The sequence below is a fragment of the Setaria viridis genome, chromosome 9 (assembly GCF_005286985.2).
Source record: "Setaria viridis chromosome 9, Setaria_viridis_v4.0, whole genome shotgun sequence".
Classification (NCBI taxonomy): Eukaryota; Viridiplantae; Streptophyta; class Magnoliopsida; order Poales; family Poaceae; genus Setaria; species Setaria viridis.
This window is the reverse complement of record NC_048271.2, coordinates 33,895,762-33,920,981: the sequence shown is the minus strand read 5'-3', so window position 1 is coordinate 33,920,981 and position 25,220 is coordinate 33,895,762. Positions and strand designations below refer to the sequence as shown.

Here is a 25,220-nt window from a genome sequence, read left to right as displayed (position 1 = left end):
CGTAAGATTGTATTTAGAAATTGCACGAGACTTGAGTAACATGCAGATTGCAACAATCATAGCAAGATGAGCTGAAACATAATCCGCCAGCGCTGACGACGACGCTCCCGCCGGAGCTCGTCCTGGAGATTGTAGATCGGTGCGACCCCGCCACGCGCATCACCTGCGCCGCCGCATGCCGGCTCCTCCGCCGCCACGTCCTCAGCCCAGCGTTCATCCAGCGCCGCCGCGCGCGGCCGCATCGCCCGTCGAGCCTCCTCGGCCTCTTCTACCGCCACTACGAGGGCGAGCGCGCGCCCCGCCCGCCGCCCTTCACCCCGGCGTCCGACGCCGCCTCCACCATCAGCGTCAAGACGCCGTTCGCGCCGGATGTGTTTGACAGGTACACGCCCGTGGAGTCCCGCGGCGGCCTCCTCGTCCTCCGCCGTAGCGCCCTGTTCGCGGAGCGCGCCGCCCTCTGCGTCTACGACTCCCTCACCGGGCGCCGCGCCTTCCTCCCGCCGCCGGAGGTGCACCAGCAGTCCTACGGCCTGCTGCTTCTCGGCAACGAAGGCGGCGCCGGCGGCTGCGCCGGACGGTTGTTCCGCCGGCTGGTCGTCGTGGACCTGAGCGGGGCAGCGGGCTCCGGTTCAACCACACCGTCCAAGCGCAGAGCTTCTTGCCGGACGACGGCGAGTGGGGCCCTGTCTCGGACGCCTTCGCTCCGGGCGACCTCAGGCCTGCGAAGTGGTGCGGCCGTCCCCGGTGATCCTCGGCGCCGGCGGCGAGGTCCTCCACTGGCTTTGCACCGACAACCGCACCGTCCTGACGTTCCACGCCGGCACCGGGGAGGTGGGCACGGTGCTGCTCCCTCCCTACCACGTCCTGTTCCCGCACTACTACTGTTGCGGCCCGAAGCAGCAGCTGCTGGCGTCGTCGCCGGACGGCGAGCTGAGCCTGCTGGTCGCCCAGGGGCTGGTGATCAATGTCTGGGTGCTACGGGCTGGGCAGTGGACGCGGCGTGCCGCGGTGGATGTGGAGAGGTTCGTGCCGGTCATCCAGCCGGCGCTCACAGTGCCGACGTGGATTCTGCGCAGCATGATGCAGCTGGAGTGGGCCGGGGAGAGGAGCGGCGCGGTGGCGGCGCAAGTGGCCGGCGTGGGGCTGCTGGTGCTCGACCTGGAGGCAGAGGAGGTGGTGTGCACGGTGCAGCGGAGCAGCAGGGGCATGGAGGCGGTGGTGCCCTTCAGATACTGCACCTACGAGCGTGATCTTCTCGCACGCCTGCCTGCCATGGCACCTCTCTGATCGTGCTCGCTGATCATGGCGTCCATCAATTAGCTAGTGTATTTAATTCAAAAAGTTTACTACTGTGGAGTTTTCTTGGATCTTGAGACTGGATTATGCTGGAATTAATTATGGCATTCAAAGCAGTCGTCCCTGACTTCCCTTTCATTGTTTGTCACCTGGTTTTACATCCCCTTCTTTCCCTTCGTTACAGCCTCTTATTGTGGGGGCCTTCGCTTGGATGGATATACCCGGAGTACCGATGTTCTTGGCCAAGGCAGAGGCAGAAACTCTGTACCTAAAGAAAGATGGGCTTTTGCATGGCCCAGACTGATCCTAAAATTCACATGCCTAGGGAAATATTGTTTTGATTTCCCTCTCCTTATCCAAACCCTATCTCTGAACCCACTTAAGCACAATTTTCTACCGCTAACTGTATATGCTGTTTACCATTTGCCCTGCACTAAATTGATTTAGATAGCAACGTAGCCGGCTGCTTACATAGTTCAGAAATTCACAAATATGAAATAAATGAGATGGTCGATCGTATCTCTTAAAACAATAATAATCAAACTAAAAGTCACTCTTCTGATCTGATGATTTCCCTACCTACGTGCCACCGGTAGAGAAACGCCCTTCCATCCAGCTCCATACGTGTCAGTCGTTTTTGACCCGGCACTAAAGGATCTTTAGTCCAGAATCAAATGGCCACCACCTTCGGCCACATCCGATGAGAGCTTTAGTCCTTGTTAGTAATATCAATCGGGACTAAAGCTCCCCCTTTAGTACCAATTGTAACAGCTAGGATGGATGAGAGAATCTGGTAGGGCATTTAATCCCGGTTGGAAAAATAAATTGGAACTAAAGGCCTCTCATTTAGTCCTGGTTGGTATGTTACCAACCGGTTGGTAACACCAACCGGAACTTAATGAGAGGCATTTAGTCCCGGTTGTTTTTTCCAACCGGGACTAAACGTCCGCCCTATAAAAATTCCCTTCTCCCCCCCTCGAGCCACTCATCAGACCGAGAGCTCGGGCTCCTTCTCCATGGCGAGCAAGCAAGCTTAGAGAGGTGTTGCTCGATTTTTTCCCTCATTTTCATGGGGATTTCACTCATCCAAAGTGTTGTAAATGTCCCTTCATTTATTGTTATTATGCTTTATTTTATGCTTTAGAGATAGAGAAAAATGAGTTCTTTAGAATCAGGGAGAATGGAGAGAATTTTGTCTTTATATATGTTTTTGAGCTAGAATTTGATGGATAGCTTGCTTGTTATATATGATTTGTATTAGATAAAGAACTTGATCAATATTAGGTATGAGAAAAAATAGAGTAAATGTGTTTTTAATATTTAGTCGTTGCAATAAAATTAGGTAAATAAATAGTTTGCATGTTAAATTTGAGTGACATGAAAATTACACCGGTCAACTTAATGCTAGAATTATGGAACAGGATAACAAAGATATATTAAAGCCTACAGACGCTCCATAGTGAACTTCACGGAGTCAAAAATCCAAAAGTAATGGTAGAACAGAAGAACTTCGAGTCCACAAACTCTGGCTAAATATCCTAAAATAATTTAGAAATAGTTTTCCAAACACCTTTTGAAGCCACATTCTCATAATAGAAGTATGGTGACCCAATAGCCTGTTCAGGTAGAGGTAGAGATTTATTCACTGACCTTGATCCATCGGCTTTTGGTTGATTTTGGCTTGCCAAAATGGGCTATGCTTAGTGAATAGATCTTTTGCCTGGATAGACTATTGTGTACCACCATACTTCTATTATGAAAATATGGCACTTGCTCCAAAATATGTTTGGACAATTATTTCAAGATTCCTTTATGATATTCAGCCAGAGTATGTGGACTCGAAGATCTTCTGTTCTACCATTATTTTCTTGTACTGGAGGAGCGGAGGTGACTCTCCATAGACTTTGGAGAAGATTGAGTCATGTGCAGAGATGGCTTGGAGGGCGAACATTCTGCTATGTTGTACCATTATTTTAGGATTATTGACTACGTGAAGTTCACTAGGAGCGTTTGTAATCTTTAGTGTATATATGTCTTTATTGTCTTGTTCCAGAATTCTAGCATTTTTCTTTTTGTCGACCTAGTGAATGATATGAAGGTTGATTGATGTAATTTTCATATGAATTGTTTTTATCTTTATGAAGGTTGATTGGTGTAAATTATCAATATTAATAAAGTTCTTTATCTAATACGAAGAACTATGTCCATTTTCACGTAATATGATGCAGATGGACCAGCAATGGATATACAATACGGACAGATGGACCAAGAAGTTCGTTGATGGCTTGCATTATTTTCTCGAAGTGGCCAAAGCCAACAAGCAAGAGAAGGGATTCATATGTTATCCATACTTCCAATGCAGTAACAAGAAGGACTACTATTCCTAGAGGACTCTTTACAGCCACTTGTTTGGATACGGTTTCATACCTAACTATTTGGTTTGGACCAAGTACGGTGAAAGAGGGGTTATAATGGAAGACGGCAAAAAAGAGGAGGATGATAACAACTTTTCAAACTGGGCTGCAGGTCAAGCTTTTGTAGATACTACAATGGACGAGGCTAATGAAGAAGACTTTGCAGAAGATGGCCCTATTGATGATCTTGGTCAGGTATTACGGGATGCACAGAGAGACTGCGAAAGTGAGAAAGAATTAGAAAATTTACAGCATATGATAGATGATAATAAAAAAATTGTTGTACCCATATTGCAAGCAGGGGCATAAAAACTAGATGCCACACTGGAAATGCTGCAATGGAAGGCAAAAAAATGGTGTGTCCGATAAGGCATTCTGGGGGATATTGAAATTGTAAAAAACATGTTTCCCGATAATACTGAATTGCCATCCACAACATATGAAGCCAAGCATGTTGTTTGCCCTCTGGGATTGAAGGTTCAGAAAATACACGTGTGCCCTAATGACTGTATCCTCTATCGTGGTGATGAATACAAGAAATTAGATGCTTGTCCTATGTGTGGAGAGCTGCGGTATAAGATCAGGTGAGATGATCCTAGTGATGTTGAGGGATAGCCTCCCAAGAAGAAAGTTCCCTCGAAGATCATGTGGTATTTCCCTATAATACCATGTTTGAAGTGTTTGTTCAGAAACAAGGCGAATGCTAAGTTAATGCGATGGTACAAAGAAGAACGTAAGCAATATGACATGCTAAGACACCCCGTTGATGGGGCCCAGTGGAGATCAATTGATACAGCATTCCTGAACTTTGAAAGTGATGCAAGGAACATAAGGTTTGGTTTAAGTACTGATGGATTCAATCCATTTGGTGAGTTGAGTAGTGGTCATAGTACTTGGCCTGTGACCCTATGTATGTTCAACCTTCCTCCTTGGCTGTGCATGAAGCGGAAGTTCATTATGATGTCGGTGCTTATCCAAGGTCCAAAACAACCCAGCAACAATAATGACATGTACCTAAGACCATTGGTTGATGAACTTTTACTGCTCTGGAAGGGAGAAGGTGTACATGTTTGGGATAAGGATAAACAAGATAGCTTTGACCTATGAGCATTGTTGTTCATAACCATCAATGATTGGCCTGCACTGAGTAACCTTTTAGGATAGACAAACAAGGGATATCAGGCTTGCACCCACTGTTTAGATGACACAGACAGCATATCTTTGAAACACTGTAGGAAGGTCGTGTACATGGGTCATCATCAATTTCTTCCTGCTAACCACCCATTAGGAAAGAAAGGGATCCATTTCAAAGGGGTGGCAGACCATCGTAAAAAACACACACACTGTAATGGAAAACGTGTATTTGAGATGATAAAGGATGTAAGGGTAGTCTTTGGAAAGGATTTTGGTAGCGAACCTGTTCCGAACAATGATAACGGACATGCACCCATGTGGAAAACAAAGTCTATATTTTGGGAGCTACCTTATTGGGAAATCCTAGAGGTCCGCACTGCAATAGACGTGATGCACCTGATGAAGAATCTTTGCGTAAACGTGCTAAGCTTCCTAGGTTGTTATGGTAACTCAAAAGATACATTGGAAACACGACAAGACCTGAAACGTATGAAGCAACGAGATGACCTACATGCGGAAAAAAGAGATAAAGGACAACACTACTTACATCGTGCCGATTACACTCTCAGCAAGGAAGAGAAGGATAGCATGTTTGACTGCATGAATAGTATCAAGGTTCTATCTGTGTACTCTTCGAATATAAAGGGAATAATAAATATGAAAGAAAAGAAGATCACAAATCTAAAGGCCAATGATTGCCACATGTTGATGACCAAGTTGCTTCCGATTGCACTGAGGGGTCTTCTATCAGAGAATGTATGATTGACGCTTGTAAACCTATGCGCATTTCTCCATGCAATTTCCCAGAAGGCAATCGATCCAACCAAGCTACTAAAACTACAGAATGATGTGGTACAATGTCTTGTCAACTTTGTGTTGGTATTTCCGTCACCCTTCTTCAATATTATGACGCACCTCTTGGTTCACCTAGTCAAAGAGATTACTATTCTTCGTCCAGTATTCCTGCATAATATGTAGCCTTTTGAGAGGTTCATGTCAGTCTAAAAAACTATGTTCTTAATCATGCCCTTCTAGAAGGAAGCATCGCCAAGGGATATGGAACAGAGGAGGTCATTGAGTTTTGTGTTAATTTTTTTTGACTCAATTAATCTGATTGAGGTTCCAGTATCACACCATGAGGGGAGGCTATGGGGAAAGGACACCCTTGGAAGGAAATCAAGTTTGAGCAATGATAGTGATTTGTTCCATAAAGTACACTTCACGGTTCTGCAATAATCATCCTATGTGGTTCCGTATATCGAGGAACACAAGTAGATTCTATTTTCCCACTACCCGATGAAATCTGATGCCTGGATTATACATCATCACATGGATACTTTTCTGTCACACCCGATTTTTGGACAAAACCAAATGCATCGCATATGTGTGCCAAGATCCGTTCTCACACATATGTTGACTTCATAAGTGAATACATCAAAGATAGTGTTCAAAACATAAATAGAACAAAAGATAACTTATTACACTCCGAGAGGTAGACACGAAGGTTTTTAATCATTCACTGATAACTTAACACGCACACACACAGCGAAGTTTCTCCATAGGCTTGACTGGTGAACGTCTGCCTAGAACTCCTCGAAGTTGTCGAAGAACTCCGCATCGTCACAAGCTTCTAAACAGCATTTGGGCAAGGGTGAGTACACTTATGGTTGGTACTCAGCAAGTGGGGGAAGCATGCAAGGCTCACAAGGAGAGGCTCAAAGGCTATAAGCGGTTTGCATTTTAGTTGGTCAAATTTTATTAATAGCACCTATTTACTAAATGTAAGTTTATACCAACCCACTTAGGCATAAAGCATTAACATTATCCAAAACCAAGGAACCACGATTTATTCTCATCTTTAAGATCAATTATCATGTGAGGGTCCAGGCTACTCTTAACCGTGAGCACGGCTGATATATCAGTTTTACACTTTGCAGAGGTTGCACATCTTTACCCACAAGTCGCGTAAAAGTTCAAAATAACTTTGGACCCAACCATGCTGTGCGGGCCAGGCACAATACCACACTTTTGAGGTGTGATTGCATAGGAACACTACAAGGTCTTTACAAAGATTCCCTAGTAAGAAGTAGTCTGCTAAGGTTTCCGGATCGGAAGCAGAATATAACAGCCCCCTAGTGGGTACAGTGTCTTAGCGAAGCCCACTCCTCAAGAGAGCGGGTGTTATATCCCATATACCGCCAACCCTTTTGCCCTTTCTGTAAGACCGCTTCAAACTAGAGTTTCTAATTAATTAGCCAAGATCAGAGCCATGGTAATTCTTGTGGTTGTACTGTTTTCCTGGGTGATTCTCCATGTTCTGATTAAATCAAGTGATCTTGTCTTAACACAGGTATACCATAAATAAAGGTCATGATTAATATTCTCAAAAATATTATTACCATCCCAAAATTAAGCAACTAAGCAATTCTACCCAACATGATTAAACATGTGTTCAAGGATCAGGATTAAAAACTAGGTAAGTCCTTAGTAGGAATTCCCGTCAAATTATGCACATACAGGAAATAAATAAAGTGATGAATCATGATATTATTGGGTCAAAAAAGAATATGCAGGGGGAGATAACCACTTTCCTTCCGCGGCAAACAGAGGGAACTCTTCTTCAAACGGCGGCTGCTCCTGAGACTCCTCGAACGGCACTTCGTCTACACGATCACACAAGCAAAACAACCAATAAATAAAAAAGTACACCAAACATGACAAAAGACTAAAAACAAACTCCTAAAACTAACGTTCATGCACAGACAGTCGCGTGAGCGCGAGAATCGCTGAAATCGGAGTTAAAACGATGAAGATATGGAGTAAACAAGTTTTAGGGGCTAAAACAGAATTAACTATAGATTTCAGGGGCTAGCAAGGAAGTTTCACAAGACTCTACGAATAGTGCCTACGAAAACAAAGAAACACGGGGTTAGATATGAAAAATTACATGGCTCCGGTTAAAATAAAGGAATGCAAGTTTTTGCAGGGGTTATCTACAAGATTGCAAGACACAAGGAATAAGAACTTAAACAAACAGAAACTCCAAGGGGTAGAATGCAAAATGACTTATCCCTGTTTTCAACCTCGCGTGCTTGCGCAGGGAGTTCGGCTGGCCGGCGTGCCAGCACTCCGGCAAGCTGGGGACCAAGGTGACGAGGGGAAACGTGAGGGAAGAGCTTAGGGATGTTCCTAGAGTTCTCACCGGCAGTTGATTCATTGGAAAGAGGTGGCAGAAGCAGCACACAGACACCGGCGGCGAGCAAGATCCCAACGGCGGTGGTGGCGATATGGCGCGAGAAAGTGGCGGGTGAGCAGCGAAACGGAAAGGGGAGCTCGGGTGGAGGCGATTGGGGGGTTTTATAGGACGCGAGGAGGAGCAGAAGGGGCGTCTGAGGGAGGCCAATGGTCGGCCGACCATTGATGGCCATGGGAGTGGAGATCCGCCAGTTACTGGAAGGGAAAGGGGAAACGGAGGGCGGCGCGTGCGCGTGGAGGTGCGGCGCAAGGAGCTGAAGGGGCTTGGGCAGGTGGGGAGGCGCTGCCGGTGGCGCCAGGCGGGAGGAGCTGGTGCGGCTGAAGATTGAAGAACAACCTAATGAGTGGGCCCAGGCTATCAGCGGGAAGTTGGGCCGGTGGAAGAGGTTTTGCTAGCGGGTCGAAAGAGAGAAGGGAGGTGGCCGGTGCAGGAAAAAGGAGGGGAGAGAGGGAAATTGGGCTAGTGCGAGATGGGCCAAAAGAAAGAGATGGAAAGATTGGGCCTACTAGTTGGATTGGAAAGGAAAACGAGATTTTATTTTATTTTTAAACTTGCAAACACACTCAAACAAAACCAAAATGAAAGATAAAACCCTATCAAGCACTTGTTGCCTCTAAAATTAAATTCAAGTGCTCTTTCATTTATTAAAGACCGTAATTTAATTAAAGTAATTTATTTAGTCCTTAGAAAAGAAAGACTAAACACACTTGTTGCTTATATTATTTTCATGATGGAATTTTTGGTGTTACATTTTCCCTCTTGGTTGCGTCAATACCTTATGGGTAACTCCACAATTCACGAACAACTCGCTTGGTTAGCTAGGGGACCTTCTAGCACAATCGTGAAACTCCAAGGTTACGAGATAAATGGCTATACATTTTACACGAAAGCTCAAGACCAAAAAAGCACCAACCAAGATAGTGGTGTTTGTATAGATGCCATAGACAGCAACGGGAGCAAGCACCAACGAAAATAATGGTGTTCGTATAGATGCCATAGACAGCAACGGGAGCAAGGACTCGTACTATGGTTTCGTAGAGGAGATATGGGAACTCGAATACGGACCAGTGAACATCCCTCTGTTTCGTTCCCAATGGGTGAAGCTGACTAGAGGTGGCGTAACGAAAGATCAGTATGGACCTGACCAACACTGGATACAATGATGAACCATTCATCCTTGCCAATGATGTGCATTATGTTTTCTATGTGAAGGACATGTCTAGCAAACCCAAGAAAAATTTAGAAGATAAAGAAAACCATGGGACCCAAAGTGCCACATAGTTCTTCTAGGTAAAAGAAAAATTGTGGGAGTCGAGGACAAACAAACCAATCTGATGATTATGAACAATTTGATGGCATGCCTCCATTCGCTGTCGAAGTTGACCCAAGCATCTGCTATCCAAAGAAGAGGCTTCGTACTTAGCCACATAGTTCTTCTAGGCAAAAAAAAATCATGGGAGTCGAGGACAAACAAACCAATCTAATGCCTCCATTCGCTGTCGAAGTTGACCCAAGCATTATGCTAGCCAAAGAAGAAGTTTTTTAATGGTACATTGTAATACTCTATGGTCATATATAAAACATTTCTATTATATTTTAATGATATGAAAAACTCATTTATGTAATGCACTAGATATGATCATCCTTTGTGTGAGTTTTGGCTCATCGGCTCATCACATTATTATTTGATCAAATTATTATAAGGTTGTGCGGAAATGCAAAGGAGAGGAAATCGGGACTTCCATCAAGAACAAGTTCAAAATTATTATGATGTTTAAAATAATTGGATAAATTTTTCATGATCAAATTATTTATTACAAGAGTTTTTTAATCAATAAAGTGTAAAAATAATTATTTGATAATTTAATATATTTTTGCATGTTGAAAATATTGGATATTATGATTTTTCTTGGATAATAGAAGTATAAAATCAATTTAGAACATATAAAAAAAAACAAATCAATTTAATCGAATCGTTGGGAAGTGAAAAGGGACAATACCCTTTAGTCCCGGTTGGTAATACCACCCGGGACTAAAGGGGTCCATTTTCATCTCCCGCACGTGGGAACCCCTTTAGTCTCGAGTGGTAAGACGACCCGGGACTAAAGACCCCCCCTTTAGTCCCGATGGGGGGAGGTATAAATATCCGCGCCATCTTCCTCCTCCCGCACTTAGAAGATTTCGCGGCCATCTCGTTTGCTCCATCTCCCGGCCGTCATCCCGTCATTGCCACCGCCGTCGGCCCGCCTCATCCGCCCCGTCCTCCTTGATGTCATCGTCTCCCCTTGCCTCCGCACGCCGCGGCACCCCCGGTGCCCTCCCTTAGCCTCCCCTCACGTGGCGCCACACCCCGGTCGGGAGATGGCGCCGCCTCCTCTCCGATCCCGACCCTCCTTCTCGTCACCTCGATCCGTCACCGCCATCATCTCCTCTGCCATCATTTTCACTCTCCAGTCGCTGCACCGCTGCCGTCTGCTCCATGCCCCGGCTCCCCAGCAACGCCCTGTCGGCCCGACGTCCTCCTCCTTCCCCAGCCGAGGGCTTCTCTGCCACCGCATGGCACCGCGCGTGAGCCTGGCGGTACTAGGACAATGCCCAACCGTGTACTGCCACCGGCCATTGTCGTCGTCATGGATCAATCTCGCGGCGCCACCCCACCATCCCCCGGCCCTGCGCACCGACCCGCCGCTCTGCCGTCCACCGCCGCTTTGCCCCGGCGCTGGTGCCCCCTAGCATGCCCGGCCGCGAGGTACTTAAATACTTTAAAAAATTGTACAAATTAGTTTAAATACTTAGAAAAATTAGTACAAATTAGTAGTTTAAATACTTAGGAAAATTTTAAAAATAACTTTAAATACTTAGAAAAATTTGTACAAATTAGTTTAAATACTTATAGAAAATTGTACAAATTAGTTTAGATACTTAGAAAAATTGTATAAATCAGTATATACTTAGAAAATTAGTATATTTTATAAGAATAGAACTTCCTAGAAAATTAATTTAAATGTGTATATTTCAATCATGTGTATATTTGGTAGATTATATAATTTAATTTATTGTATATTTCAATTCATGTGTATATAATTTAATCTATGGTTTCATGTGTATATTTCAATTCTAGAAAATTACTATATATAATTTACTGTATATTTCAATTTATATGTTTAATTTAATGTGTGGTTTCATGTGTTTAATTTAATGTATGGTTTCATGTGTATATTTCACAAGTTTCTTTTATTTTATTATTGTTCTATGATTTCATGTTTATACATTAATTGTACTACTTGATACAATTTTTAATTTAATGTATCTATGATTACATGTGTGTATAACTAATGTCATTATTAGTTGAGATGGGAGACAAAGAGGATGAAAGGTATATAATGGAGTAGATTATTGCTGGCGGTAGTGGCTCAAACGTTCCAAGAACCTACACCGAGGATGAGGGTAGCCAGGCGGACATGTTCCTCAACATGTCCGGTGATGACAATGTGGAATAAGACATTGCCATGATGGAAGGTTCCGGCGAGGTATATATCATTTTCATTGTTTTACCCCATCTATTACTTCATATTCATTATTACTATGTACTAATTAACGAATCTTGAACTTTTAGCCCTTTGGGTCGATGAAGTGAAATAAGTCGTGAGGTCGTACAAAGATAATGGAGGGAAGGCTTCACATAACCGAAGTGACGAAAGAGAGCCAGCCAATTGCTCCCGAAAAAGTCGCTAGAAATTTCATGAGTCAATGCGGGACTATTTTAAGGGACAACATGCCCATAAGCATTCGAGAATGGAAGAGTAAAAAAGATGATCCATTCATGCTCCCGTAGACACAAATGTCAAGAAACACTTCACACTTCCTAATGGCGTTGATGAAAAAGTTGTGAAAGACTGGAAGCTCAAGAAGATGGCAACCCAATTTCAGACCTTCAAGAATCTGGATGCCAACTATATCAAGAAGGGCCAAACTCCAGATTTTAATGACTAGCCAAAGTTAAGAGATCACTAGAACTCATTTCTGGAATACAAGAGGAGTGAAGATAGTGCGAACAAGGTTCATGTCAACTCAGACAATGCCCAAAAGGAGTACCATCATCGTCTAGGGCAATGTGGTTACAGGAGTGCAATTCCCAAATGGAGAAAGATGGAACAAGACCTAATCGATCGAGGTATCATACCAATGACAATTGACTGGCCCGATCAATCGAAGAATTGGTATTACGCTCACGGAGTCACCCTTAGCCCTGAGGATCGGACAATTATTTTCAACGAAACAATACGAGAGAAGGCCCTCAAGCTTATCAAAAACATTGAAGATTCTAAACAAAGAAAGTTCAAGCCTAATAGAAAGAACGATGAGCTGACTTTGGCGCTTGGGAATCCCAAACACGCATGACGTTGCCGAGGCTTCGGGGTGGTTCCATGGAAGTTTGCTTTCCGTAGGGATATCGACATGTACAGAAGCTGGAAGAGAAGAAAGGAATAGCAAGAGGAGAGGTAACGGCACATATTAGAAGCTAAAGTGCATGAATAAGATGTAAGAATGCAGGAAGAAATTAATCGGTGAGTGTCCTTGGCAGTTACTGAGATGGCCCAATCTGGAGCACTATCGGATCCCAACGTCGTCATCAGCCTTTCTCAATGCTGAAGCAGCTATGCTTCCATAGAGGTCCCTGATGAGAATAGGCCAAGCTTACCCGTGGTTGCACAGGACAACCAACGGTACCCTGTGGATGACATCACTCAGCACACCTCATGTGAGCTGTACAAACCACTTGGCAACTTCACTATTAAGGTATACATATATATAATTTATGCAATTATCTCAATTGATCCACACCTCAGGAGTTTAATAACTTTTTTATTTCTCCTATATGTACAGGTGGCGTACGGAAGTGCTTTACCAATCCTGCTAGGGCAGTCAAGCCATAGCATGTCGATTCCACCTTCTACTCCAGCATTGGGGTGGAGCAGATTTCTGATAGTAAATATGAAGGCTTAGAGCTCGACCTCCCGGGAGGTGATGGGGAAAGGACTCTAGGAGATGCACTTCACGGTACCATTCTATGGCGCAAATGTTACATCATCATCCCCAGCCATGAGGCATCATTTCTTCCCATAGATCCCCCGCAACCACCATCTCCTCAGAACTCAAGACCGTCATCTCCAACACATCCACCTCCAGGACCGTCGTCACAATCGGGACTGTCGCATCCTGCTCGATCACCATCTCCAGCACCATCAAATCCTGTAGGCGGGAGCGATGATGACCAAAACACCCCTGCTCGATCACAGTCTGCAGCGCCTGGACTAAAGTCTGGTGCGAGCAAGGAAGTACCTGCAGCACCTGTCAAAAAGTCGCGACCACTGTCTTCCAAGCCAATGGTGCCAAAGGTGAAAGAACCGAGGAAGAAAAAAGAAGTCTAAACCTATTAAGAAGCTAGCAGGCGATATGACTCCTGAGGAATTGGAGGAGGCATTGCAAGCACATGTAAGGGAGTAGATTGAAAAAATTGCTGCAGAATGAAAAGCGAAGAAGAGGGAGTGGATTGAAAAAATTGCTACAGAATGAAAATCGAAGGAGATGGAGCCTAAGCTAGTAGATCCAGCCAAATTAAAAAATTTATTGGCATGAAAAAAGAAGTCAAGAAGATGTTACTATCGAACTACGATCATTCATTAGTTAAGTCTTGGTAGAAGAAGAAATGAGGAGAGTCATCGTCCAGTCGTATTGTCCCCTAGCTCGGCCAGCAAGATCAGCAAGCAGATCAAGAAGCTCAACAAATAGCAACTTTGCCTTTAGAACAACAAATTAAGGTCGTTAAGTTTATAGCAGGTACAGGTCTCTCGCTTGCTGAAGTTCTAGGGCAAGACGAACTGCCACCACCAGAAAAGACTATACCTAAATGATCCTTTGAGTTAGGCAAGCCTCTAATCAGGTCTGAATTGGTACGGAAGCTCACAACTAAGATGTATGAATTCCATCAGTGGTACATGGAGCAGTCGGCCAATGATAGGGTCTTGTTCGCACTACTTGTTAAACCAATTGATTTTTTTGGTGGAGGTGAGAAACTGTTGTGGTTGGAATTCAAGGATATTTATGAAGTGTACCATCAAGATGCCCTTGATGTCTCTCTTATCAGCGCCTGAGTTCTGTAAGTGTGTGTTTATTAAATGTTAATTTTGGCTCAGCTCATTATTGTGTGTGTGTTTCATCCCACTAACTTTGTCTTTCATTTTATGTAGGATGCAAATTCAGAGGTGCCGCCGAGAATCCTACTTCAATGTTAGCTTCATGGACCCAACTCTTGTTAACTAAAAGCAGATACGGGATCAACCAAAGTCTACATTGGACGCAATATATAAATTCTTGGAGCAACAGAATTACAAATAATACATACTAGTACCTTACCACTTTAAGTAAGTATGAGTTTCCTTACCTAATTAATGTTAGTTAGTTCTAATATGAACATTTATGTACTCAATTACCACTGGATTCTTCTTATAATTATGATTGATCAAAGCAACATTATTGTGTTTGATTTGCTGAGGAAACCAAAGGACGAGTACCAAGACATTCAAGATATGCTTAACTTGTAATAATTCTGGATCTTTATCTCTATGCAAAAGTTTGTTTCCTAAATTTTCACCTAACACTGTATCATATTCATTATTTTAATTTGTAGCGCATGGAAATGATTCCGTAAGTATCACTGTGATTAATTCAAAGAAAAACTTACATTCAGTACAACTTTTCCGATATGCATGAAGATTGCACATTTTGTATGTTCTATAATACGAATATTTCATAACTTATTTTTTTCCACTAAAGTGCTTGAGATAGGAATAAGGGAATAATTTATGTGGATACTACGTTTGTGAGCACATACACCATTTCGTGAGGTACAATGTCCTATCAGATAAAATAAACCTATTAATTATTAATCATTTTCTAACTCCTTTTATTTAATTGTTGGTGTAACATTCACATATTTCCAAATTACAGATGTGGCAGATTCGCGAAGAACTCTTGGAGAAGGAAAGGCTTTTAGCAATCCAAGAAGCACTCATAGGATTTCTAGTGGACGAGATGATAAATCCCAAAGGAGAATTTTATTACGATGGACATTCAGTAGCCAAACCGAGCAACATCACGATGGGAGGATCTTAAGAATTATGAGGGCAAGTTATTGTATATATAGTAATTGTATTAATACTAGTTTAGTTTGATGTGTATAATATACTAAGAATTGTATATAAAGTAGTTATAATTAATATTATGCATATACTATCATGAAATATATATACGACATGCATACAATACGAGCATATACATGTAAGTAGTATACGCTAAGGATGTATATGTATAGGTGTATATATATAAGTGAATCAACAATTAGCATTAATATGGAAAAGAATTCAGGGTAAAAAAAGTCTTTAGTCCCGGTTGGTAATACCAACCAGGACTAAAGGGGCCGCCATGCAGGCGCATGCACGTGGCTCCTTTAGTCCCGGTTGGTAATACCAATCGGGACTAAAGGAGGTCTAGTCTCGAAAGATTAGTCCCGGTTGGATTTTCAAGATATATGAGCCTATCCAACTGGAACTAATGCCTGTTTTTCCATCAGTGTGCCCTATACTTCTTGATATGCCTTTGGGTCTACTTGATCTAGGACATAGATCCCAACCTTATAAGTAGCTGGCGCTCAAAGCGCACCTTACACAATTTGCGCCTACTCAACTTAAGGGCTAAGATTCTGACCAAGAATCGAAAGATGCGCTTGCACTAAAGGCTTGGCCTAGACTTGGCATTTTGATAAGTTGTACACAGATAGGATAATTAAGGACATCAATTGGGTTGGAAAAGCAAAGAGGGAAATGAAGAAATAAAATAAATTTGTCCTTAACCAATTGTGGATGATCTTCATCATTTATATTTATATAGGGTAGAAAGGTCTTGCCTACAACTCTATTTCATTTGAAAGTTTCCATTATGGTGGAAATTTCTAACAAACTCGACATAGATTTTATTGGAAATTTTACTAATTACTGAAAATTTCCACTAATTACCGGAAAATTTCAAAATTCTAGCTAGCGGCATCTTCTGGTCATCGTAACTTTCTCATATGGATTCATAATTGAATGAACCATACGTCCGTTTTGATCATCTCGACAAAGGCTTCGGCATGGTAAAATCAATTGTTTGATTTGATCTCATCTTTATGTGGGAAGGGTCTCTTTATGTTTCCAATACAATTAAGCCAAAAATGTCTAGCAGTAGAACGTTGCTTTTGGTCTTTAATGCACTTTCAGACTATTTAGGTGTCACCCGTGTGCTGCCCTTGCAAGTTGCAACATATATAGTTGTTTTAACCACGTGTTTGTACTATGTCGTACCTGGGCAAGTAGACATATCCAAGCGGAAATAAGCTCCTTTCTTTCTTCATCAGCAGAGGTACTTGAGCTTAATTAATAGGCTGTACATCATGGATTGGAAGTTTACTACTTTGGCATACATGTGCTAGAAACAACGGCCTTAGCTGTAGTCCAAGTCCACTCTCTTGTGTGTACTAACTAGGTGCTAGCCAGATTGGCCTTGAAAAGATTGGCCTCGATCTTTTTGAAGCTCCATCTAAGGCAAGAGGATTGGAAGTGAACGAAGGGATGAGTCTAAAATGAACTAATTTTTAATTTTTTCTCCTGTCCCTCCCACTCAACTTCAGTCCAATAGTATCCAATCAAGGCACAGACATCAGCGACCCACCTGAACCCTCAGTATGCTATATATTAACTGAAACAAAAATTATTTGAGTGAAAAAAGGCAAGTGAAGGTGCCTGTCAAACCACAGTAGGAACCTATGCCTTCCAGAGGTCATGGTTCATCTTGTTCAGCTTCAACGTTGCCAAGGAGCGGGTTGACCATGGCAGTACTAGATAAGCTCGCCATGGACTTTTCCTGGATTGGATCTATAAGATCTGTTTTCATGTGTTGGTTCTGAACTTCTGATTACCACGAAAGAATGCAGAGGTGTTGGGAGCATTGAACCCCATTCTGGACCGCACCTTTGTTAATATAGAGGTGGTAAGAGCCGCTATCGTGGCTTACATTGTTGAGCGTATCCGGGAGAAGTTATTGAAGATCTATCTGGAGTTACAACAAACTACAACAGACTAGAAGATGTACGCGAGCTATACAACTACTTCCTTCATCCCGTGAAAAGTGTGATCCTACCTTTTGAAAAAATCCCGCAAAAAAGTACAATCCTAGAAAATAAATCTACCTACCTACCTAAATTAAGTGGTCAAATCTGATTTGCATGCCAAAACTTATTGCATGTGGCCAAAAATGAGGGTATTAGAGTCTTCTTATACCACCACTAATCTATCCTAGAAAAACTAGAATTACACCCTTCATGGGACGGAGGGAGTACATGGCAACTACTTCCCCCAAATATCTACTTCCTGTACACATGGAATGTATGGATGGTAGAAAAAAAAACGCCCATGGTAAACCCTAATTCACTAGATCCATCCTCGTCAATGTTATTATTGGAGGAAAAAATTTAGAGGTGCCTATACTGCATGCAGTGTTTACAATTCCAGTAGATAAAATTTAGAGGTGCCAAGTGGCGAGCAAGAGAGCAGCAGCCGCCGCCGCCGCCGCAAGGAATGCAGAGCCCGAGCCAAGAGGAATTGGGGGCAATTTAGGGTTAGGACGGGGGTATATGGCACGTGGGCTGGCGGGGAAACGGAATTTGGGCCGGATTAGCTCAGGTCATGGGCCGGAGATGAATTTGGCTGAAATTTTTTGGCCGGTACACACTTTTTTCGGGATCCAGTGAAATTTCGGCGAAATTCCGCAGAAATTGTGAACCCTGACTACATGCATCTGTACTTGATGAGGTGTCCAGGGTAGACATTCAACATTTCCAAATCTCCTGAAGAGCTACAGATGTGCCTGACTTACTCATCATTTTTAGGCACAAATTTTCTCTCGAACTTTTCTTAAAAGGGTATCAGACTTTTAGGGAATTAATTTGGTTCTGATTTTTTTTTTGTGATACGATTCTAGAATTGGCCGCGTGGACAAGCCGCGCTCTGTGGGTTCTCACTTGCATCTGTATTGATGAGGTGTTCTTGGTAGACTTGGTATATGCAGTCAGCATTTTCAAATCTCCTGAAAGAGTACAACAACGTAGAGAAGATTCCTGAGAAGCAATGTGCGATTCTACATCAGCCATTATTGGCTGACTTACCCATCATTCTGGACTTCCCCTACACGCCAGCTTATTTCCAGCCCTCCTCCTTTCCAAGACTTTTCACCACACACTCAAACACTAGACATCCGTATGCATGGACGATGTCAGTCTCAACGCCTTATAAAGCATGAAAAATGGTTTCTGGATCTCAAGCATGTGAGCTGCCTGCCCATACAAAATTTCATGGTCCTAGCACACAAGTTGCATATTCTGTGACTGTCAGTACTCAAGGATGATGTCATGGACTATAGCTCAGGTACAGAAGCCCCATGGGAACTTACATGCCTTGAACGAGTCTACTACTAATTCCAAACACATTTCAACGTGCAACCGTTGCACCGAAATACTTATCGCTTTAGTCAGCAGTGGTGCAATGGAGACTATGTATGATAGAGACGGTCACGGCCTATATTTCAAAACGGAGGGAGTACTGACTTTCATCGAACAGACGTGCATGACTGGCATAGAGGATTCGTGATGCCGTCCCCCGCAGGTGACGGGGTCATCAAGAAATTGCCAAGAGATTGGGAGGCAGGAGCCCGGATGGTGTGTGTCTCAACAGAAAGATCATTGCTTGTCTGTGCCCCCTGCATGCACACCCACACATGCATGTTACGCATGCCTCGCAAGTTAAACTACCACAGCCCAACCTCCTTTGGTGTATCACGACTAGTTCGTGTCTTTGCTCACATAATATGTGCCTCTCCCCTTATTACTAGAGGGATCTGGATATATTAGTTGCTCCGAATCAAAGTTTACACGCTAAACAGATTAACTCGATTGTTCGATCATGAACATCACCCGAAAACAATATCATTATTATTATTATTCTTGTAAGAATGATCCCCTTATTTTTTTATATTAACAAAACAAAACGAATATAAATCTCTAACTGGTTTCTTCAAAAAAGTATTATTTATCATCAGATCGATGTAGACTTTTGTAAGAAATTGACATTTTTATTAGAAAACTAAAAGAATTGATTTCTTCAACCGCAATACGAAAATTTAATTTCTCTTTATCCGGGTTCACGCATACACACACACAATTTCTCAAAACAAATCAATATATTATATAGTTGGTGAAACAAATACATCATATGGATATATACATGAATTCACATCCAAATAAACTGGGATGTGTATGTGGTGTCATGTCATCATCATCTAATGATGATACTTCCCTGACTGACAATTAATAAAAGGAAATTCATCAGTAACAACTACTAAAGCTATAGCTACACCAACAACATCCACAATACTACCTATAGCAGCAGCAACACCAAGCTAGACATTTTTTTTCCCTAGATGCATGCATGCGTGGTGCTCCATCCTCCTCACACGCTAGTATTTCATTAGCTTGTGAAAAAACAAAGCTAACGAATTAAGGGGGAGGGGAGGGGAATATATGCAATCTATGGCCAATCAATTGCTTGTACATGATGACGAATAATCGATGATGCAGAGATAAAATGGCTAGCTAAAAATATATGTATATATATACATATAATGATTAAAATGATTTGCTATTGCCTAAATCATGGGTGAATTGATGGACGCAACGTTCAGCAGGCAGTGGAATGGGTGAAAGGGCTGAACAAATGGGCTGCTCGGCCGGGGCCGCCGCCCGCCTTGGGCCGGTCTGCACCAGTGGTGGTGGTGGCAGGCGCTCCGGCGAGGCGCTCGCAGGAGGGGCAGATGGAGAGCGTGGCGGCGGGCATGAAAAAGGTGGCTGGGTGGGGGTGGTTGAGGGCGCGGAGCTGCTGGAGCTCGCGGTGGAGGCGTCGGTTCTCCTCAGTTAACGTCTCGCAGCAGCGCTTGAGAAGCTCGCAGTCCACCTCTGTCTGCTTCAATTTCGTTCTGCAACAATCCATGCATGCACATCAAGATTAATTAATTATTGTTCAATAGATTATTAGTACAAGATAATTTTTTTCAGAAAGGAAATATAAGATGGATTAATTGGTTTATGAAATTCTATCAGAGAGAGTTTATGAATTGCTTTTTTATATTAGAATTGGCAAGAATATGTATGATGGAAAAGGAAGGAAAAAAGATATGGATAGGGGTTTTGAGGTGAATATGACTGACTAACCTGGCTCTTCTGTTTTGGAACCACACTTCCACTTGCCTCGGCCTCAGATTCAGTTGCTTTGCCAAAGCAGCCTTTTGCTTCTGCCCAGAGAGATCATCAACCATGCATCAACAAAGGGGAGAATACAAACCAAAAATACTGACAATTCAATTTTTACACGATATATTTTAATAATTTTGCTTACAGGGTTGAGGGTGCTGTGCTCCTTGAAGCGGTCCTCCAGCAGCGCCGACTGCTCCTTGGTCAGCCTCAGCTTCTTCCGGCTGTTGCACCCTTCGTCGTCGTCAGCCGCTACCAGCGCCGACGACGCCACCGAGTAAAGCGCCCTGTCGGCGGTGGCCTCATCGTCCTCCTCCATCGGCAGCTCTCTCTTCACGGCAGCAATCCTCACCGGAGCCGACAGGCGGCTGTCTTTGGTTGGGAGGCTGAGCGACAACGACGGCTCCAACCGCGCCCATGAGCGCGACGACGGCGAGGGCTGTTCCTTAAGCTCGTGGTGGCCGGAGGAGCCGAGGGAGAGGCCCAGGGCTAGACCGACCTCTTCTTGCTCCATACAGAGTTTCTGCTGTTGTCTAAGTCAGGGAGATAACGCAAGCAATGGTTTCTTGCGAAAGCTTTACCTATGGCCTGTGTGCATGTGCTCGCTAGCTGCTTCTGCGCTTTTGTGTATGTGTTGAGAGAGAGAGCTAGAGAGAGAATGGTTGGGGGAGGAGAGAATATGTGTGTGAGGGCGCAGAAGGAAGAAGAGGAGGGGGAGAGAGAAGAGGAGGATGGACACCCATACATATAGGGGAGGCAGGCAAGCCACATGAGCCAAAACAAGAAAACACAGACACAATAATGCACTCAGCACTTAAAGAGGTTGACAAAAATGAAAAAGGTACATGAATTGTAAGCAGGAACGGAGTCCATATATTCTAAGAGTATGTGGACTCCCTTTTCCATTGTCCTATACTTTATATATTATTATACTTGCATGCATATATGCACCTACTGACTTTTCTTCATTTTTTCCAGCTCTTCCAGTGGCTTTACCTTGTAGTCATCACTCACTCATTAGCATATGGTTAGATGATTGAAGCTTGCATATGGTATGATATATATAGGATCTGCACATCAGGGTTTTTTCTAGTGTTTGTAAACAAAAGGTCCCTTGATTATTTTTATGGACGATCGACCTCTAAGTACCGGTCGAGAATCCTCTTTGGTACCAGGTACCCGATCATATCACTCATTCGGTACTAAATACAATGCATTTTATTACCAGGCAGTTCAACTGGTACTAAATGCACATTTTAGTACCGGTTGGTGGCTTTGCGCCAAAAAATAAAAAAAATTATGAAGTCACACGAATTTCATGCGTAATATGCGCGTACGCAGTCCGTGGGATTCAAATCCACGACCTCAAGACTCACGCAAACCTTCCTTACCATCTCATATATACAACACAGGTGATGGAGTTAAATATGCATTTGTTTTGAAGTAAGTAGTAACATGTATGGAGACTTTTAGTACCGGGCAATAACACCACCCGATACTAAAAAGTACCTTTAGTACTGGCTGGTGTTATTACCCAGTACTAAAAGTCTCCGTAGCTTTTAGTACCGGGTGGTGTTGTGACTCGGTACTAAAAGGCCTCTGGGATCAAAAATTTGAACCCGGTACTAATTCCGCGCGTTAGTACCAAACCAAAAGCTCTCCAATACTAACATCATGGATGAATGCTCACTTCTCTAGTAGTGTGTATTAGTTGCAAATTAAATTAAATACTAGTTTTTGTTTTACACGAGTATGTATGGTGGTGATTGTGCCCACGGGCACTCATCGATAACTGCACTGGCCAAACCAGACCTCTGTGCCCATTTACTGGACGAACATTGATATGCTTCGTGACTCCAAAGTAACTTTTGTTTGGTAGTACTAGCATATACTACTCCATCTGCCAAGATTGCTCCATCACGCTTTGTTCTCGGTAAGGCTTGCCCTCTTTACACACCACATATTTGCTTTCCACATGGAACTCTGAATTTTGGGCCAGTTGAAAGGTCTGTCTGATGTGGGACACTGGTGGTTAGCTCATTTTGTAACAACTTTTTTAATGATGGGGGTTCAGAAGTCACAATTGCAATATTATCAATCAACATTCCCCAATTAGGGTATGTAGGTGTATATGGTTGAGTGAGGTGGGCTCTTCTCCTAATTCCATTCAGGAAAGCTTTTATTCCATTGGCTCTCTCCTAGAAATATCGATAATCTTCCACTGGTCTCATATGCATGCAAATTGCAGGAGCAAAGCAGTGGTCAATTTGTATACTTCTGCATATTGTAATTGCACAAATAAATAAAATACATACTACAGTATACAATAATAACCTGCAATACGCGAGATGGCGAGAGCAATAGTTCCATTCCTGCAGAAATCAGAGGGGGTACGTTGGGGGGGTCATGTTTTGAAAGTTAATATGGCCCCCAATCAGCGGAAATCAATTTTTGACATGAACAAAATAACATAAATCTTTAATTGATCGTTTTCATGTTCTCGACAAGGATCGAAAAGCATTGAGTGGGCCCCATCCATTGCCTGGCCTTTGCTTCACACTATGCACACATACTAGCTTGTGGTGGATGGGGAGAGGTCATGATGGTATGGTGACCACTGAAGTACGGCCTCACTGTCTTGGCTATATGGGAAGGGTGATGGTAGCATGTAATCATGTAAGGAATTAGGATCTTGATGTTCCACAGTGAACTGCCACGGTACTGAAAAGGCTGGTGCGGTTTTAGGGATTTTGGAAGAACATATCATTTGAGAATTTGGTTGTGTCCCCTCACTTTTGGCAATGATACATATGTGTTTGGTATGTCCAGCCATGCATGTGTGAAGAGGGATGTTAATTAATTAGTGTCAGGTGGTGATCATAATTAATTATTGCCAAGGAACAACCAAGCCAACATTATGATTGAGTGTGATCCACTTGTTCCTTTGAGCAAGCAACAATCCTGGGTTGGTTATTTATTTCCCTCTAGAAAATTCAGTATTGATATAAGTTGTGCAATGATTAACCCGGCCTTCCTCATCTTAATCATATATAACTACAATGTTGACTCCTGATGTCCACAGTGTATCGATTTGTTGGGCATGGATATGCAATCATTCAAAGTACAAATCATGTGGTTGAGAGTATTCCTAGATTCGCCACTATCGTTGATTGCCTCACAAAAACGACAAGCCCATGTGTCACGCGTCTAATGTGCTACTAGTGTATAGACTTTGCTAAGTAGTTGAGCTGTTATTCTATATAGTTCGCCGAGTTCTTGACCACGGTATTATATATAATATATGCCACATATCCATCTCCCAACTTCTTTCATATATAATCTCAGCATCCGCACGTACGTAAGCAACCATATTTTAACAAACTAATTAAGGTGCTTTGGCCCTTTTTCCCTTAATACTTAATTAAGAATTCATTTGATCGACTTCATAAGAAGGCACTAGATATTTAATTTTGCAAATAAAAAATTGTGTTAAGGATCGAGTTCCCCAGGTAACCGGAGTTTTCAAAGTAAACTGAACACTGCTTTACTCGAGAATCAAACTAAATCTAGCACTGCTAAATTGTTTGTTCCCCATATGAGATATATAGCGCATGACAAGTTGCTTCACAATAGTTGAAGAAATTATTAGAAAAATATATTTTTTCCTCGAAACACAGAACAAACACAGATGATCACATGCATGCATGCACGCTTATTTTCTATAAAATCTACGCGCACATCCTACCACTATAAACACCTTTAAGAATATGTCGGCATATAAATCTTGATATTAACAAAATCACCACACCCACCTCGATGTCAACGGTCATGATTTTTATTACTGAAAAAATAGCCCATAAATATAAGTAGCTATGCTAAATAGGAGAGTCGAACCAGTAGAAAGCTAGGTTTCACCATTAGAGAAAACCTTAATAACTAAAGCTCCCATTTTTCAACATTTTTCTTAAATAAAAACTGTAAAGATGTGCTTTATATGAATTGTATGCATGCTGCGTCAATGAAAAATAAAGAATATGAAGACTTTCAGTTTTTCTCCTATTTTTTAAAGGATAATGTAAAGAGAGGAAGTCCTGCGTGATGCCCTCAGGTTGCCTCTCAGCTAAGCAAGAAAATCCTGCTTGACGTCTCCTACAGCTGTTTTGACACGTCCACACGCTGACGAGGATTTGGTGTGGCCCTACCAATGATTTGCCATCATGCAGTTGGGTAACATTCGATCTCCTTTGGATGGTGGATGATGACTTGGACCGACAACGACCTCTCTCTTCGGCTCTGGGATTCTTTGTGCAAAAAAGCACGCGTTTATTATTCTGTATTGACAAATTATATGTGTATATGGATATAGTATTTCGGTTGTGTATACTACTTCTCTGTTTGTTGTCAACTTTAATATTTTATTTTATACCTAAGCTTTATTAGAGTTCACGCATATCGTCATCAAGAATTCTAAAGAAAAAGTAGAATTCGTCTGTCCATCCCAAAATTAGTCCTGGTGAAGTTCAAGGACAAGTATTACCAAGGGTTGTTTTTGTTTTTCCGGCTCGTGACTGAACCAGTGAAAACAAAAAATAAATAAAATTTGTTGCAAATGGTACTTTTGAAATTCATGCTTGCACATAAATCACAGCTGAGTATTGGTGTTTCTGCAATATGCATTGAAACGTGTAAATAAAATTGACAGCGAACTGTGGCTATCATGTAC

At 42.6% G+C, this 25,220-nt stretch overlaps 1 protein-coding gene and 1 pseudogene across 1 annotated transcript; one reads left to right on the top strand and one right to left on the bottom strand.

The window, feature by feature from the left end:
- Positions 1–4,355: 4,355 nt before the first annotated feature.
- Positions 4,356–8,056, top strand: LOC140221190 (uncharacterized; annotated as a pseudogene).
- Positions 8,057–19,412: 11,356 nt separating this feature from the next.
- Positions 19,413–21,244, bottom strand: LOC117835166 (homeobox-leucine zipper protein HOX15). The gene is made up of 3 exons (XM_034714545.2): positions 20,643–21,244; positions 20,459–20,538; positions 19,413–20,223 (listed from the first exon to the last, which is right to left on the bottom strand). The coding sequence occupies exons 1-3, from the start codon at positions 21,009–21,011 to the stop codon at positions 19,929–19,931; spliced, it is 744 nt and encodes a 247-aa protein (XP_034570436.1). The 5' UTR covers positions 21,012–21,244; the 3' UTR covers positions 19,413–19,928.
- Positions 21,245–25,220: the final 3,976 nt, after the last annotated feature.

What these genes read in the sequence shown, in the direction of transcription:
- LOC117835166 (XM_034714545.2), bottom strand. Translation starts at nt 21,011, where the DNA reads ATGGAGCAAGAAGAGGTCGGTCTAGCCCTGGGCCTCTCCCTCGGCTCC. An exon ending in AGCACAGCACCCTCAACCCT is followed by an intron (nt 20,539 to 20,642) that starts GTAAGCAAAATT and finishes CTCTCTGGGCAG; the next exon opens with AAGCAAAAGGCTGCTTTGGC. An exon ending in TTCCAAAACAGAAGAGCCAG is followed by an intron (nt 20,224 to 20,458) that starts GTTAGTCAGTCA and finishes GGATTGTTGCAG; the next exon opens with AACGAAATTGAAGCAGACAG.